The sequence below is a fragment of the Dipodomys spectabilis genome, unplaced genomic scaffold (assembly GCF_019054845.1).
Source record: "Dipodomys spectabilis isolate Male_0828 unplaced genomic scaffold, ASM1905484v1 ptg000118l, whole genome shotgun sequence".
Lineage (NCBI taxonomy): Eukaryota > Metazoa > Chordata > Mammalia > Rodentia > Heteromyidae > Dipodomys > Dipodomys spectabilis.
In genome coordinates this window covers 7,584,679-7,601,383 of record NW_024870795.1, presented here as the reverse complement: position 1 = coordinate 7,601,383, position 16,705 = coordinate 7,584,679, and the positions used below count along the sequence as shown (strand labels likewise).

The window sequence follows — 16,705 nt, the reverse complement described above, 5'->3', positions numbered from 1 at the left end:
TCTTTTAATCCTATTTTATTCCACACCCCCCCCCCCCTCACTGATCATGGGGCTTGAGCTATGGGCCTAAGCATTGTCCTCAGCTCTTCAGCTTAGGCTAGGGCTACCACTTAAGTCACAGAACCACTTCCTGTTTTCCAGTGGTTTATTGGAGATAAGAATCTCACAGACTGTCCAGACTGGGCTACCTTAGAACCTGGATCCTCAGATCTCAGCCTCCTTAGTAGCTAGGATTACAGGTATGAGCCACCCGTACCCAGCTTCTCATTTTTTTGATAACTCCAAAGTACTCTTCATTATATGAACATCATTGATCTTCAGTAAGAAAATTTAAAACTAAGGAATTTTAAAATAATGATTTATTAAATATCTAAATACAATAATAAACCCATTTTTGTACCATTAGTAACATCTGTATAAAATAACCAGAGTTGAGAATTTGAAATAGTCTTTTTTTTTTTTGTTGGTTGTGGGCCTGAACTCGGCCTGGGCACTGTCCCTCAGCTCTTCAGCTCAAGGTTAGCCTTCTACCACTTGTGCCACAGCGCCACTTCCGGCTTTTTTCCTTTTACTTATGTGGTGCTGAGGAATCGAACCCAGGGCCTCATGCATGCAAAGCAAGCACTCTACCACTGAGCCACCTTCCCAGCCCTGAAATAGTCTTCATTGATAGTATATAAAACCTTAACAATAGCAATTTCTTGCCAGGTACTGGTGGCATACATCTATAATCCTAGCTACTCAGAGATCCGAGGATCATGGTTGGAAGCCAGTTTAGGCAAGAAAGTCCATGAGACTCTTATCTCCAATAAACTACTTAGAAAAAGGCAGAAGTGGTACTGAGGCTCAAGTGGTAGAGTGCTAGCCTTGAGCAAAAGAAATTCAGGGACTGCGCTTGGCCCCTGAATTCAAGCCCTAGGACTGGTACCAAAAACAAAAAGCAAGTTTTTAAACATTGGTAACAATGTGAAATCTGAAAACACATAATAAACCTTTTTATAACTGACAGGGGCCAGTACTGGAGCTTGAACTCAGGCCCTTATCTTGCTTGGCTTTTTCACTCAAAACTAGACCTTGGCCACTTGAACCACACCTCACTTCCTGCATTTTGCTACTTAATTGGAGATAAAAGTCTTGATTGGAGATAGAAGAGTTTTTCAGCCTTCTGAGTAGCCAGAATTAACAGGCCTGAGCCACTATCACCTGGCTAAAATATATATAATTTAGAAGTAAGATTAATTTAAAATACCATCAATCTCAGCAGAAAAATCTTTATATGTTTGGAAAATATCTAGATCATGACAGTATATGGAAGTTTTCCAAAATTCGAATTTATTTTTAAAGATACAGGCCCAAGCTGGCTCCCAAATCCTTAGCTAAAATGATCCTCCTTCTTCAGATTGCCAAGTAACTGGAACTATAGGAATGCACCATTCTGCCAAGCTAAAATTTTAATTTTTACTTGAAGGCTTGAATTTTGTTACTATCAACAAATACTGTTAGTTGTTTTTGTTTTTCATTTTTTCCTAAAAGTATTGGCTCCTTTCATTTTTGAGAAAATGTATACTGGATAACCAAGTCTAAATAATCACAGTTTATTTTTATTTTTCAGGAGAAAAGAGTACTAAAAGGTGGTTAATTCAGCTCACAGTCACAGGAGTGTTTTCCTCAAGGAAACTGTTGTAATTCAGTATTCAGCAGGAATATTGTGTGCACTTTTCACTAAGTCATAGAACACTAAATTGGAATATGTTTAATACTTAATAAAATCAACACTTTTAATATTTCATTAAGATTATTCTTGAAATGGGGATATAGCTCATGGATAAAGCACCTATTTAGACATTAAAAAAAAAAAGAACATAAAACTCAGAGAGTTTCTTCCTCTTCCTCTTGTTCTTCTTTTTGGTGGTAGTATGGTTTGAACTCAAGGCCTCATGTTTGCTAGGCAGAAGCTCCATTACTTGAGCCATGACCTCAGCCCCTTTTGCTTTAGTTACTTTTTTGATAGGGCATCAAGTTTTTGCCCTGGCCAACTTGAACTACAATCCTCCTATTTACACTTTCCTTTTTTGCTGAGATGACAGATACACATCCCCATGTCCAGCTACTAATTCAGTATGATCTTGCTAACTTTTTGCCTGAGCTTGTCTTGAACAGTGATCCTCCTAATCTTTACCTCCCAAATAGCTGGGATTATGAGTATGAGTCACTGCACTCAGCCTTCAAAGAAGTTTTATGTGAATCATCTAAGGTCACAAAGTTGAGACAAAGCAGAGGCAAGATTTCAAAACAGCTTAGACTAATTATAAGCCCCAGCCCTTGATCACTGTTATGATACAGCCTAATGTTACCAATTATTTTCATAAAAATAAGTAGTGGAGACAGTGAATTTAATAGACTTGAAAAATATTTTCAGGGATTTCCTAAGCCCTCTACCCATGTACATAGAACCCAAGTTTAAAAACCTCATGCTCTTGAGGACAGTGAGGTAAATTTAAAACCTAGGGAAAAGAAAAAAAGCAAGGCAGCTAGGCACTAATGGCTCCTGCCTATATATAATCCTAGCTACTCAGGCAGCTGAGATCTGAGACTGCAGTCAAAGCCCTCTCAGGCAAGAAAGTCTATGAGGCTCTTATCTACAGTTAACTATCAAAAAGCCAGAAGTAGAGTTGTGGCTCAAATGACAGAATACTAGCTTTCAGTGAAAAGGCTAAGGGGACAGTACTCAGGCCCTTAATTCAAGCCTCAGCACCAGTGCGTGCACGTGTGCGCGCACAGACACACAGACGCACAGACGCACAGACACACACACACAGACACACACACACACACACACACACACACACACACACACACACACACACACACACGGCCAGGCACCTACTATGTGCCAGCCCCTGTGCTAAATGTTTCAGATATATTACTTCATTTAGTTCCCATCCTACAATATGATGCCCATTACTCTGATGAGAAAACTGAGGTGCAAAGAGCTTAAGGGACTTCCCCAGTGTCAAACAAAAGGAAATGAACTCATGCTCTTCCCATTGTACCATGATTCCCCTTAAGTAGACAAGTCAAGGGTATTTTAAATTTACTTCCAAAATAGAATAAATCCTGGAGACATATTCACCTGTATGATTTGTGTAGTTCCATGACCTTCTCTTCAAGTTCCTTGGTCTGATTGGGAGCCAGTTTAAAATCACTAACATAATCCACACCATGAAGTTCTGAATCATAGTCTCCCAGCTCAGACTGGATGGTGTAAGAACCTAGTAATGCTAAGGTTGCAAAGGAACAGGGCAGACGTCCTTCAACGATATCCTGACGAAGCTGAAGACATAGGTAATACCTACAGCCAAAAATGAAAATATATTTACATGCCAGCAACAAGAAAAAGATAGAGACAGAAAGAAAAGGGGGATGAGAGAGAGGAAGAGGAAGAAAAGAGATTCAATGAATAACATTAAGAGTTGTTCAGTCTAGGTAAATGGGCACATAGCTGTTCATTGTAGTATTTCTTCCTTTCTGTGTGCTTAAAATATTAAAAAAAAAACCATAATTTTGGAAAGCAGTTTAGAAGGAAAAGAGGAAAAGTTGGAAAAATCTGAAAAAGATAAACTAATACTTCGTTGAGTGCATAGTATTGAGGACCATACATACATAATTGTCTAATCATCATAAAAAAGAAATCTTGCAAGATGGGTGCCAGATTATACATGAGGAGGCAGCCCCAGGAATTTAGCTTGCTCTGCTGGTAAGAAAAGCTGTTTGGTGCAAAAGTAGCTCCCTCCTCCTCTATTATGCTGCTTTGCAAAGTGTATAACTATGCCAGTCCTTTCAAAACAAAGATGACATTAGTGATACATATTTCCTCCAATAGGAGGGATGGGATAAGTGACATGTAGCCTTCCACACACATTCTCAAGTATTTTGTAGGACTAGATCCCCCTGTATGCTAACCTGTTGGGATTTCAGATGCATTTAAAATATTCAAGGCGGGCTGGGAAGGTGGCTCAGTGGTAGAGCGCTTGCCTTGCATGCATGAGGCCCTGGGTTCGATTCCTCAGCACCACATAAGTAAAAGGAAAAAAGCCGGAAGTGGCATTGTGGCTCAAGTGGTAGAGCGCTAGCCTTGAGCTGAAGAGCTGAACAGCACCCAGGCCTAAAGTTCAGGCCCCACGACCGGACCCAAAACAAAAACAAAAACAAACAAAAAAAAAACATTCAAGACAATCATGCTATTCAGTAGACACTATGTGGAAAATAAACTATGTAACCTGTGCGCAGGGATAGGAGGGGAATAGATGGGGTGGCATTGTCCAAAAAAGAATGTACTCATTACTTGATTTACGAAATGGTAACCCCTCTGTATAATACCTTAATAATAATAATATAATTATATTAAAAATATTCAATCCAATAAAACAACTGAGTGCTCTATCATGTACAGATATGTGTGTCAGTTGATGTTCACACCTCTGGCCCTGATTTCCTTACCATAGGTCCTAAGTGATTGAATTAACCATCTGGGACTATTATGCCAGACAGAAAAGTGATTAAATTAACAATTCCTTTACTTTAATTAGAACCACATCCTTGTTTTTACCATAATAGGTTACTGAACATCATTCTTAACAATAGTTTTTGCTATCTATAATTAGTCACCAAATATATATACATGTATATATATATGTATATATGTGTGTGTGTGTGTGTGTGTGTGTGTGTGTGTGTGTGTGTGTGTATGTAATACATATATAAGCTGGGTGTCAATGGCTCACACCTCTAATCCTAGCTACTCAGGAGGCTGAGATCTGAGGATCATGGTCCAAAGCCAGCCCAGGCAGGAAAGTCCCTGAGACTCTTATCTCCAATAAACCACTAGAAAACTAGATGTGGTGCTATGGCTTAAGTGGTAGAGTGCTCATCTTGAACTGAAGAGCGCAGGGACAGCGTCCAGGCCCAGAGTTCAAGCCTCACGGCCGACAAAAAAAAAAAAAAAAGAATATATATATATATATATATAATTATATGTGTATGTGTGTATAAAGTCAGATCAATACCAGAAGAAGTTCAGCCACTTTAAGATGTAATTAGGAAAGCTTTTTAGAGCTAAGCTTTGTTTTATACAGAGTGAACCTGGATAGAAAAAGAAAAGTGGCTAAGAGACAAGTATTACCTGTGAAAATGAAATATTGATTTTTCTCAAAGAGAGATGTTACTTATCTTTAAGAATGCACTATAGATAACTGGACAATAAAATAATCTTTACAAAAGCTATAAACTTTCTATGAAATTTAAGAGTCAGGTTTTAAGAGTTTATTCCATTATTTGAAAAATATATAAACTAAGGCCTAGAGAATATAATTACCTGAAATCAAATGGTTGGTAGCAAAATCAGAATTAGAAAGTAACTTCTCAGCAACTAACAATTCAGTTTAGCAAATAGTTGCCTAGCACCTATGAGGCATAAGAATCCATGAGTGGTATAGATGTACAGTAGTACTCCTTCTAATATATTGCTTTTTCCATGTTTTTTGTTAGCATTTTTATAAAATTCAAGAGAAGTTATTTTCTTAAGAGAAATCAGTTGGTTTTTTAAGGAATACAAGGTTTGTTTTATAAGTAAGTGGGCTTGAAAGAAGTTTAAGTTCATTAAAACATGTACCTAATCATGCAGCTTAAATGGGAGGTAAAAAGAAATAATAGGCCTGAGATTTTAGCATTTTTGATCACTGTAAGAGGAGGAATATAGCCAACGGAGGTAGAGGGGAGCAAACAAATTTTTGGCATTTTGACATTTGCGTCCTGGCCTCTTGAGGGTGCTGTGGTTTAAAAGAGCTCTGTTCACCATTTGGCAGAATACCATGATAAGCAAGACTAGTTCCCTTGCCAGTTTCTTCCAGGAAGGTCAAATATTTTAAGCTTTTAGGCTCACTTATCTATAAACCTGCCTTGAGATGAACAGAAACTTTCTATTTTAGGCTAATCACTTAATAGCTCATGACTTTTATTTAATTCTGTAGAGGAAAGGTCCCAGAGTATGTGACAATGAAAAAAAAATTACTATTACATATTTAACTGTAATATATGTAATATTGATTGTTTACCTTGTTATGTCTTCTGTTAACTGTGCTGGGTCAGGTGGGTAAAACTTTACATTAAATGTGAAATTCCAAGGGACACCTGTAAAAGTAAAGTAAGGAATTCTATGTTTATGCTTAAGTTTCTGATTGTTAGGATAACCTTGAAATACTCAATCTTTTTTTTCTGGAATTTTTGTTTGTTTGGTGCCAGTCCTAGGGCTTGAACTCAGGGCCAAGATGCTGTTCTTGAGGTTGTTTTTGCTCAAAACTAGCACTCTACCACTTGACCCACAGTTCCACTTCCAGCTTTTATGGAAGTTAATTGGAGATAAAAGTCTCATGGACTTTTCTGCCCAGACTGGCTTTGAACTATGATCCTCAGATCTCAGCCTCCTGAATAACAAGGATTATAGGCATGAGCCACCAATGCCTGGATTTTCTGTAATTTTTGTACAAAACATTTTCACACTTTATGATTAAAAATAATTTTAAAGAAGGTTGTCTGACTTTATGTGGGGAACATGGAGGCCCTCTCTCTCTCTCTAATCTGACTTAATTTACAAGGGATTAGAAGTACATGGGCAAAACAACACAGAAGCATCCATCCTCTAGATCAACTTGTTTGTAGCAAATCATTTTAAGATATGATCAATATATTACTCCGGGTCCTCAGAAGTCATTCAGATGACCAATGGATGTTCTTTTTCAGTTTTTCTATTATTTATTTGTGGTATCTGTCAATATTATTACAAATAAACAAAAGCATTCTTCTCATTAGTATGAGTGAGATTAGAGGAGTATTTTAGAAGTAAGAAGGAAGGGCTGGGAAGGTGGCTCAGTGGTAGAGTGCTTGCTTCACATTCATAAGGCCCTGGATTGGATTCCTCAGCACCACATACACAGAAAAAGCCGGAAGTGGCGCTGTGGCTCAAGTGGTAGAGAGCTAGCCTTGAGCTGAAGAGCTGAGGGACAGCGCCCAGGCTCAGAGTTCAAGCCCCATGACTGACCAAAAAAAAAGAAATAAGAAGGAAGAAGTAGAGGAGCCAGGAATGTTGGAGCATGACAGTTATCCAGGAAGGATGAGGCAGGAGGATCATGTAATTGAGACCAGCTTGAGTGAAATAGCAAATCCCTGTCAGTGGAAGGGGGTAGAAGAAGATAGAAGAAGCAATATAGAAACTATGGCTCCAGGTTACTTTAGGTGAAAAAAACTAGAAGAATTAAATCCCAAGATCAGAGATTATAAGTGAGTCAAAGGATTTCCTTTTTTTTTTTGTCTGCGTCGGGCCTGACCTCTGGGCCTGGGTGCTGTCCCTCAGCTCTTCAGCTCAAGGCTTGTGTCACACTACCACTTGAGCCACAGTGCCACTTCTGGCTTTTTCTGCTTATGTGGTGCTGAGGAATTGAACCCAGGGCCTCATGCATGCAAGGCAAGCACTCTACCACTGAGCCACCTTCCCAGCCCATAAGTGAGTCAAAGGAAAATGGAGGATGCATTTTATCAACCGGGGGCTCTTCATTTTCACTCTAGGTAGATAGATAGATAGATAGATAGATAGATAGATAGATAGATAGATAGATAGATAGATAGATAGATAGATAAAAAGTACCATTCTAAAGGAGTTTTGATTTTCAATTTTCAAAAGTTAAAACAATAATAATAATTATAAAGGAAAACATTTCACCATGACAGAAGTGTTTCATTTTAAGAAACAAATGAAGGCAAAATTTGTATTCAGTGATAAAATTAAAATATATTCATCATGATGAATAATTAATTGATAGTACATTTCCTGGAAGTTTCTTGGAAAATAAACTAAATGAAAAAAATGTCTCTAACACCTCCTCAGTCAATCATGGGGCTCGAACTCAGGGCCTGAGCATTTGTCCCTCAGCTCTTTTGCTCAAGGCTAGCATTCACCACTTTGAGCCACAGCACCACATCCAGTTTTCTGGTGGATAATTGGAGATAAGTGTTCCATGGACTTTCCTGCCCAGGCTGGCTTTGAATAGCAATCCTCTGATCTCAGCCTCCTAAGTAGCTAGGATTACAGGCATGAGCCACCAGCACCTGGCTGTAACTGGAAAATACTAATCTATATTTTTCATTCCAGAACACCAATCTGTGCAGGATATGCAGCAGTAAGATATGCTTTGGAGCTAGGAATGAAGACATAATGTCAGCAAACTCCACCTAGTAGGCTACTGTAGTATCTGAGAACAGACTCATATCATATTCCTTTTCTCATTTTTGTTCTTCTCCACCTGTTACTCTCCTGTTCCTATCTTTTCCAGTTTTGCCTAGTTGTAAAAGAGAAAAAAAAAAAAAAACAAAGAAAAGCCATGATCTGACCTATATATCAATAATGTCTACCTTTACTGCATTTTTCTATTATGGAATCTCTTTCCAGGGGGAAAGCTTTATCTTAGTTTCAAAGCAATCTACAATAGTCAGATTCTAAAGTGACTGACTCACAGCCAGAAGTGACTGGAAATCCTCTGACCTACTAAAAGAAAAAAAGGGCTATATCCACTTACCTCGAACCTGTTTTTTTATTTCTTTGGCAGAATCCAGCCACGTCTAGAAAAAGAAGAAAAGGTATTCACACAGAGTTCCAAAACACATAGAGTACTGGAGGCAGGATCACTGACTACTTTGGAAAATGACCTTCAGATCAACCTACATTCCCCTTCATAGTCTTTGCATTAATTGTACAAAGCAGAGAAAACAGGAGCCAGAAGTTGACATGAATCCAAGCTCTATTATGTCTTAGCTAAGTAACTTTAGGAGTTCAGTACCTCAGTTCTCCTCTATAAAATGAGATCTAACTAGTAGTATTCACCTCATAACTTTAATATATGTAAATCTGTCAGAAAGCAGTAAATGTGAAATGAGGCTTTGCTAGTTAGATTATTTGGTAAAAAAACTAATAAAGATCTACAACCAAAATTGACTGATATCATACAAATCATTTTTTCCCCTTTCAACCCTGACCTTTGGTTTTGTTCAAGATTTTTGTTAGCACAGCACTTGATACATACTAGTGCCCAGTTAATGTTTACTGAATGAATGTTTTGTCCTCTGACTACTAGTGCCCAGTGTAACCTCACCCTTCAGTGTTCCCCTATTTAAGGCTACATGCCACTAGGATAAAGGCTTCTCAACCTAAGGTGTCCTACACAAAATAAATGGCACTTAAAAAGCTATTAATGTCTTTCATAGTTGCCTTTGAAAGAAATAAAGACAAAAAGTACCGAGCTGCTGTAGAGCACGGGTAGCTCACACTCATAATCCTAGCTATTCAAGAGGCTGAGATGGAAGAATAAACTGGTAATCTGACTTTGGAAATTGTCTCAAATTTGCTATTAAAGTTGAACATATTGGAAGTGATGCTGTGGCTCAAGCAGTAGAGCGCTCGCCTTGAGCTGAAGAGCGCAGGGACAGCACCCAAATCCAGAGTTCAAGCCCCGCAACCAACCCAAAAAAAAAAAAAATTGAACATATTATACCTTCTCTAAAACCCAACAGCTTCACTTCAATGTCTACCCTGACAGAAATATATATGGCGATATGTGCCAAAAGACACATACAGGAATGTTTCAACAACAATATTCACAAAAGCCTAAAGTGCCAAATGTGTGCCAATAGCAGAATGCACAAATAAAGAACAATATCATCATACAATGAACAATATCATCATACAATGAACTGTGATCCAACAGTGAGAATGAACTTGTAACAGCATGGATAAATCTTGAAAATGTAAGACTGAACAAATGAAGCCAAGAGAGAATACATGGGGTGATCTCATTTACATAAAGTTTAAAAACAGGCAAAATTAACTGATAGTAAAGAACTTGCTGGCATGAAGAAGTAAATTTTGACAGGGGAGAAACAGTATCTGCAAGGAGTCACAAAGGGAAATTCTGGAGGGGTTCTGGTAATATTGGTTTTTTTCATCTTCAGGATGTTCACACAGATGTGTTTAATTTGTAAAAGCTTTTCAAGAGGTATAATTTACATACTTTCTTATAGTAAGTTATACTAATGAGCAGGGAGTGAATCAAGATAATATATGCGAACTGATTTCCCAAACGGAATGGTTGTATAGTCAACAGCATAAGGCAAGACTTAATTTACAAAACAACAAATGTTAAGAGGACAAGTTCCTTTAGCAGAGAATCTTAAGTTACCCAACAAAATAGTCATTCTGGGCTGGGAATGTGGCTGAGTGGTAGAGTACTTGCCTAGCCTGCATGAAACCCTGGGTTCAATTTCTTAGTACCACATAAACAGAAAAAGCCAGAAGTGTCACTGTGGCTCTAGTGGCAGAGTGCTAGCCTTGAGCAAAAGAAGCTCAGGGACAGTGCCCAGGCTCTGAGTTTAAGCCCCAAGACTGGCAAAAAAAAAAAAAAAAAGTTATTCTGAATAATGCAGTTTCTATTTGAATACTTTCCAAGGTAGAGATTTCCTTTCAAGAATCCATTTTGCTAACCACAGCTTGTGAGTTAACACATTAATATTTCAAACATAATTTAAGTTTGTGCATTAATGGAAGAATCACCTTCTAGGCTGAAGGCATGGCTCAGTGGTAGAGCATCTGCCTCCTAAGCAAGAGGCCTTAAGTTCAAACCCTAGTACCATCAGAAAAACAAACAAACAAAAACAGGAACACATTCCTTTTTGAGTTTTAAAAGTTTCCAAGTAGCTAGGTGCTGTTGGCTCATGCCTATAATCCTAGCTACTCAGGAGGCTGAAATCTGATAATCAAGATTCGAAGCCTGTCCCGGCAGAAAAGTTCCTGAGACTCTTATCTCCTGCAAACTACTCAGAGAAAGCCAGAAGTGGTGTTGTTTCTCAAGTGATAAAGTTCTAGCCTTGATTAAAAGCAGCTCAGGGACAACATCCAGACCCTAAATTCAAGCCTCAGGACCAACACACACACACACACACACACACACACACACACACACACACACACACACACACACACACACACACACACACACACACACACACACACACACACACACACACACACACACACACACACACACACACACACACACACACACACACACACACACACACACACACACACACACACACACGTTTCCAAGCAATACAGAGATGAAGTTTAGCAGTATTTTTGCCTAAATCAGTATATGAGAATATGAAAATAGGTATGTGAGTATGTGAGTTTGCCTGTGGAAGCCTTAGTATGTTTGGCATTGGGGAACTGTGCAAACACTAACATTAATCAGAGCACATTGGTTCTGCTTAGGAAAATGCTGGCTGAGCCTCCTCAGTAGAGCAGAGAGCATCTGTTTTTAGACCTTAGTAGCCTTCCCATTTCCTCAGTGCATGTGCAATTTGGGTTTAGAAAGGGGAACTGCCAGCTGGCTTGCTACAGATTTTAAATGTGTGTTCCTTTAATGTTTGAGTTTATTCAGCAGCTTATGGGTTTAGTAACTCCAAAATATTTTATTGAGAAACTACTTCAAATCTAAATTTGCACTGCTCATTTTTCTTACCAAACTCCTCTCAGTATGACAAGGGTAAAGTCAAAGAATCCTGATCATTTTTTCAAGGGAGACCTAATTTGTGATTGGTCTGTGGCACTGCAGTGAAGTATTTTGTATCAGGAATGTGTATACTATTACCTACTTCACTGTTCACAAGCTGAGTCATTTGTAAATAGTCTAGATTTCATTTCCATAGTTTTGCATTTTTATAGCCTGTTTCTAAAGATTAACACATCTGCTAGATGATTGACTTGATCATGGCCTAATCTAGTGTACTTTACAGAAAGCTTGCTATAACTATAAATGTAAATCTTAAATTGGAAAAGAGATGTGATAATAGCAGGATAAAATTTAAAATTGTTATTCTTTTTATGCCTGTCCTGAGGCTTGAACTCAGGGCCAGGACACTGTCCTTCAGCTTTTGTGCTTAAGGCTAGCATTCTGTCACTTGAGCCACATGGCTTTTTGGAAGTTAATTGGAGATAAGAGTCTCATGACTTTCCTGCCCAAGCTGGATTTGAACCATGATCCTCAGATTTCAACCTTCTGAGTAGCTAGCATTACAGGCATGAGCCACCAGCATCCAGCTTTAAAAGTGTAAAAACAAACTAAGTATACTATGTCTTGGAAAAGTAAATATAAAACAATTGTTTTTCTTTTTTGGTCAAATTCTTGTATTGCATATAGTCTACTTACCTTAGTGGTTGCATTATCCCAAATGGCCAGACCAAAGTAGTCTTCCTCCAAAAGATTGAGGTGCTCACATACTCGTTTAAGCAAATCTTGACCTTTCGCATGTTTCTGAAAAGATAAATGTATTTCAGTTGAGGTGTCCTCTCATTCTTACATTCCTCTCCATCTCCTCCTACTCCTCCACCCCCCCCCCACACACACACATACACATACACAAAATTATTTTTAACTTTCAGTTTTGGTAACTAACAAACTTTCACATAGCTTACACAGTCTTAAGTAAAACAATATGAGTTATAAAATTCCTGTTCCTTAGTTTGTCAGCTTACATACAGCACAATTACAACGCCTGCCTTGGAAATGGTAACAATGCAAAGGAAAACCTTACCTTCCACTCGTGGGGGGGGGGGGGGGGGGGGAGGGGAAGGGGCTTAAACTCAGAGCCTGGTCATTGTCCTTGAACTCTTTTTGCCCAAGGCTAGTGCTCTACAACTTTGAGCCACAGTACCACTTCTGGTTTTCTGGTGGTTAACTAGAGATAAGAGTCTCATGGATTTTCCTGTCCTGGCTGGCTTTGAACTGTGATCCTCAGATCTCAGTCTCCTGAGCAGCTAGGACTACAGATGTGAGCCACCAATACCTAGTTTTTTTTTGTTTTTTTTTTTTTTAAACCTAGAAGCTGGCTATCTAGCCTCAAATTCATTATCCTTCTACCTCAGCTTTCCAAGTCTTGGGAAGTATGTGCCTCACTACATGCATTAAAGTGCTACATTCTATTTTTTATTAGTATACCTTAGTTATGCAAGGGAGAGATTTAATAGAGACATTTCCATGCAAATGTGCAATGAATTCCACTCAATTTCCATTCCTCCATCACTTTCCCTTAACCCCTTCTGTGCTTCCTAATTCAATTTCAACAGGTTTCATTGTTCTATTTTCATATATACAATAATCTATTTCAACCATATTTGTCCTCTTTCACCATTGTTAACCCAACCCCCTCTCGCTAATACCTACCCCCAAAAGAGTCTGTTTCTCTTTATTCTCTCTCCAACCCATTTATCAACAGCTTTCATTGAGGTTTATTTTTCCTTTCATTTCAGCTTCTTGTATGAGTTGTGTGTGTTGTGCGCACACACACATGCACGTGTATGCACTCACTGGCACTGGGCTTGAACCGGGCACTTTCCCTTAGTTTTTTCACTCAAGGCCAGCATTCTACCATTTGAGCCAGAGCTCCACTTCTAGATCTTTGATAGTTAATTGGAGATAAATCTCACAGACCTTCTTGCCCACTCTGTCTTTGAACCATTATCCTGAAATCTCATCCTCCTGAGTAGCTAGATTTTATAGGCATGACCCACTGGCTCCTGGCTTTCTCACTGAGGTTCTTTTTCTTTTGTCAGTCATGGGGCTTGAACTCAGGGCCTGGGTGCTGTCCCTGAGCTCTTTTGCTTAAGGCTAGCGCTCTACCACCTGAGCCACAGCACCAGTTCTGGTTTTCTGGTGGTTAATTGGAGATAAGAGTCTCATGGACTGTCCTACCTGGGATGTCCTTGAATTGCAGTCCTCAGATCCTAGCCTTCTGAGTAGCTAGGATTATAAGAATGAGCCACTAGAACCCAGCTCATTGAGGGTCTTTATGCTATTTTCGTATGTAGTTGTATGGTACCTCAAAATTATTTATCCTCTTCCCTTTCCCTTTCTCCAGTGGCTCATACCTGTAATCCTAGCTACTCAGGAGGCTGAGCTCTGAAGATCACAGTTCAAAGCCAGCCAGGGCTGTGAGACTCTCATCTCCAATTAACTACTAGAAAACTGGATGGAAGTGGTTCTGTGGCTCAAAGTGGTAGAGCACTAGCCATGAACAGAATAGCTCAAGGACAGCACCCAGACCCTGAGTTCAAGCCCCACAACCAACAACAAAAAGAAAAGTGACAAATAACATTATTTTTGGTGCCATATTTACTGAAGCATACTATGAGACACTATCATTCACTGTGATTAACTGACTTACTGAATTAACCTGTCAACACTGAGTTAATTGTGACTTTTTTTGGGGAGGTGTGGGGGGGGGGGTCCGGTCATGGGGCCTGAACTCTGGGCCTGGGCACTGTCCCTCAGCTCTTCAGCTCAAGGCTAGCCTCTACCACTTGAGCCACAGTACCACTTCTAGCTTTTTTCTTTTTGCTTATGTGGTGCTGAGGAATCGAACCCAGGGCCTCATGCATGCAAGGCAAGTGCTCTACCACTAAGCCACCTTCCCAGCCCAATTGTGACTATTATTTTCACAACAAATCCCCAGGAGAATGACTTACACCTCAACTTTCTTCAATCTCTTTCAGAAAAATGCATAAGAAGCCAGATTCTGGTGGTTCACCCCTGTAACCATAGCTACTCAGGAGGCTGAGATCTGAGGATTGAGGTTCAAAGCCAGTCCAGACAAAAAAGTCCATGAGATTCTTATCTCCAATTAACCACCAGAAAACTGGAAGTAGCACTGTGGCTCAAAGTGGTAGAGCATAAGCCTTAAGCAAAAGAGCTCAGGAACAGCATGCAGTCTCTGAGTTCAAACTCCATGACTGACACACACAAAAAAAAAAAACATGTAAGGTAAAAACTTTAGGTAGACCTATAGACACTATCTAAGCAGCTCTTTCAGTAATGGTACACATTCTTTTCTAATTGCCTAAAATTAATCAAACCACTGCTAAATTTGGGTATTTATAGTTCCATTTATAGAGAAGAAATGTCCTAACTTAGAGGTTAACTTAGAGTTGAAAAGTTATAGCTCCTCTGTTTACTACCTGAAGAACTGAGGAGTTTCAATTATTAGCTTTCTTATCTATAAAAAATTCTGGAAAATAAGCCAAAGAAACATGCTGATAATGCCCTTTAAGAAATACATGCAAAGGGGCGGGGGCGGAGGGGAAGGGATAGGAAGAGGAAACTACAATGCTTGATAAGAAATGTACTCATTATCTTGCCCAGGTAATTGTAACCCCTCTGTGCAGTATTTTCACAATAAAAAAAAAAAGAAATTCATGCAAAAAATACTTCAAAAAATTAGAATTTTTTAAAAGTTCCAAAACTCACAAGTTCAAAAAAAATATCAAAAGGTGGGTTTTTTTTTTTGAGAAAAATAATTATCTTCATTTACTCACCTTAGTTTTAATAGATTCTTTACCATAAAAATAACATTCAATCCTATACCTGCTGGGTGTATTATGAAATAAGCATAATGTGCACGTTGTGCCTCTCTAAATTGCAATCTATTCTGAGTTCTGAAATATACTTGTTCCCAAGTGCTCCAGGTATCAGGGCCCATATCTAGACCTTGGTCTGTCTAAATGAGAAAAATATATACAGAGTAGCTTTCTACAGTAGCTATTAGCAAGAAGCAGAAAAGGCAGGTCCTAAGTCTTGTCCAGTTTCCGGGTATAGCAGCTATTTTTATAGCTCAGTAGCACATTTTCTTAATTTCCTTTTTGAAAACCTGAAGAATGAATACCTATCAGTAAATAGTATAATATTTTTAGACTATTTGTGACTAGATATATTTGCATTTTCACAAAATTCAGTTCAGAAGTAATTTGTTGTATACCTAAAACAGGATATATGAATTACATGTTTTATTAATAAAAGCTATCAGCAATCACAATAATTTCTCATCTATCAGCATATCATAATTGACAATTTATTGCTATAGTTAAAACAAAGAACTAATAGATGTTTTATTTCAAATTCTCCTGAAGGAACAAAAGAAACTGAGTAACTGACATTTTTATTCAATCCTGATTCAATTATTTATTCTTTCATAAAATGTTAGAAGGGCCTAGAGACATGTCTCAAGGGCTGGAGGATTGCCTAGGAAGCTCGTGGCCCTGAGATGAATCCCCAGTACACCAAAAGAAATAAAGAGATAATTCAAGTTAGTATTAGAGTAATTCCATAAGATGTTAGAGAATTTTTTTTTAAAAATAGGATTATTTGACTTACATTTTTATTTTTTATTTATTTTTATTAGCTTATATTAGTTATCGACTTATATTTTTATATGCTATCTCATGGGGCTAAAGATATACATTTATTAAGTGAAAGATTAAGCTTTAGATCTTGAAGAGCAGAAACCTTACTGAAAGCAATAGTTTTTGCAAATATAATTATAGGAACATCCATACCTAATACAGAAACTGACATTATCTTGGGAAATCTGTTAATAAGAAAGTAATTCTACAAATAACAAATTTATCTTTTTAAAAATAAAATTATTGTCAGGAGCCAATGGCTCAAACCTGTAATCAGGAGGCTGAGATCTAGAATTGTGGTTCAAAACCAGCCCGGGCAGGAAAGTTTGTGAGACTCTTATCTCCAATAAGCCACCAGAAAATCAGAAG

At 38.4% G+C, this 16,705-nt stretch overlaps 1 protein-coding gene across 16 annotated transcripts in view; it reads right to left on the bottom strand.

The window, feature by feature from the left end:
* Epb41 (erythrocyte membrane protein band 4.1) overlaps positions 1-16,705 on the bottom strand; it is a 176,073-nt gene that overhangs the window by 82,649 nt on the left and 76,719 nt on the right. For all 16 annotated transcript variants that reach the window (XM_042688537.1, XM_042688525.1, XM_042688527.1 and 13 more), the window contains 4 exons: positions 12,312-12,416; positions 8,628-8,670; positions 6,114-6,189; positions 3,134-3,352 (listed from right to left, as the gene is read on the bottom strand). In XM_042688537.1, coding sequence (XP_042544471.1) covers positions 3,134-3,352; positions 6,114-6,189; positions 8,628-8,670; positions 12,312-12,416 — 443 coding nt within the window. The remainder of the gene's footprint in view (positions 1-3,133; positions 3,353-6,113; positions 6,190-8,627; positions 8,671-12,311; positions 12,417-16,705) is intronic.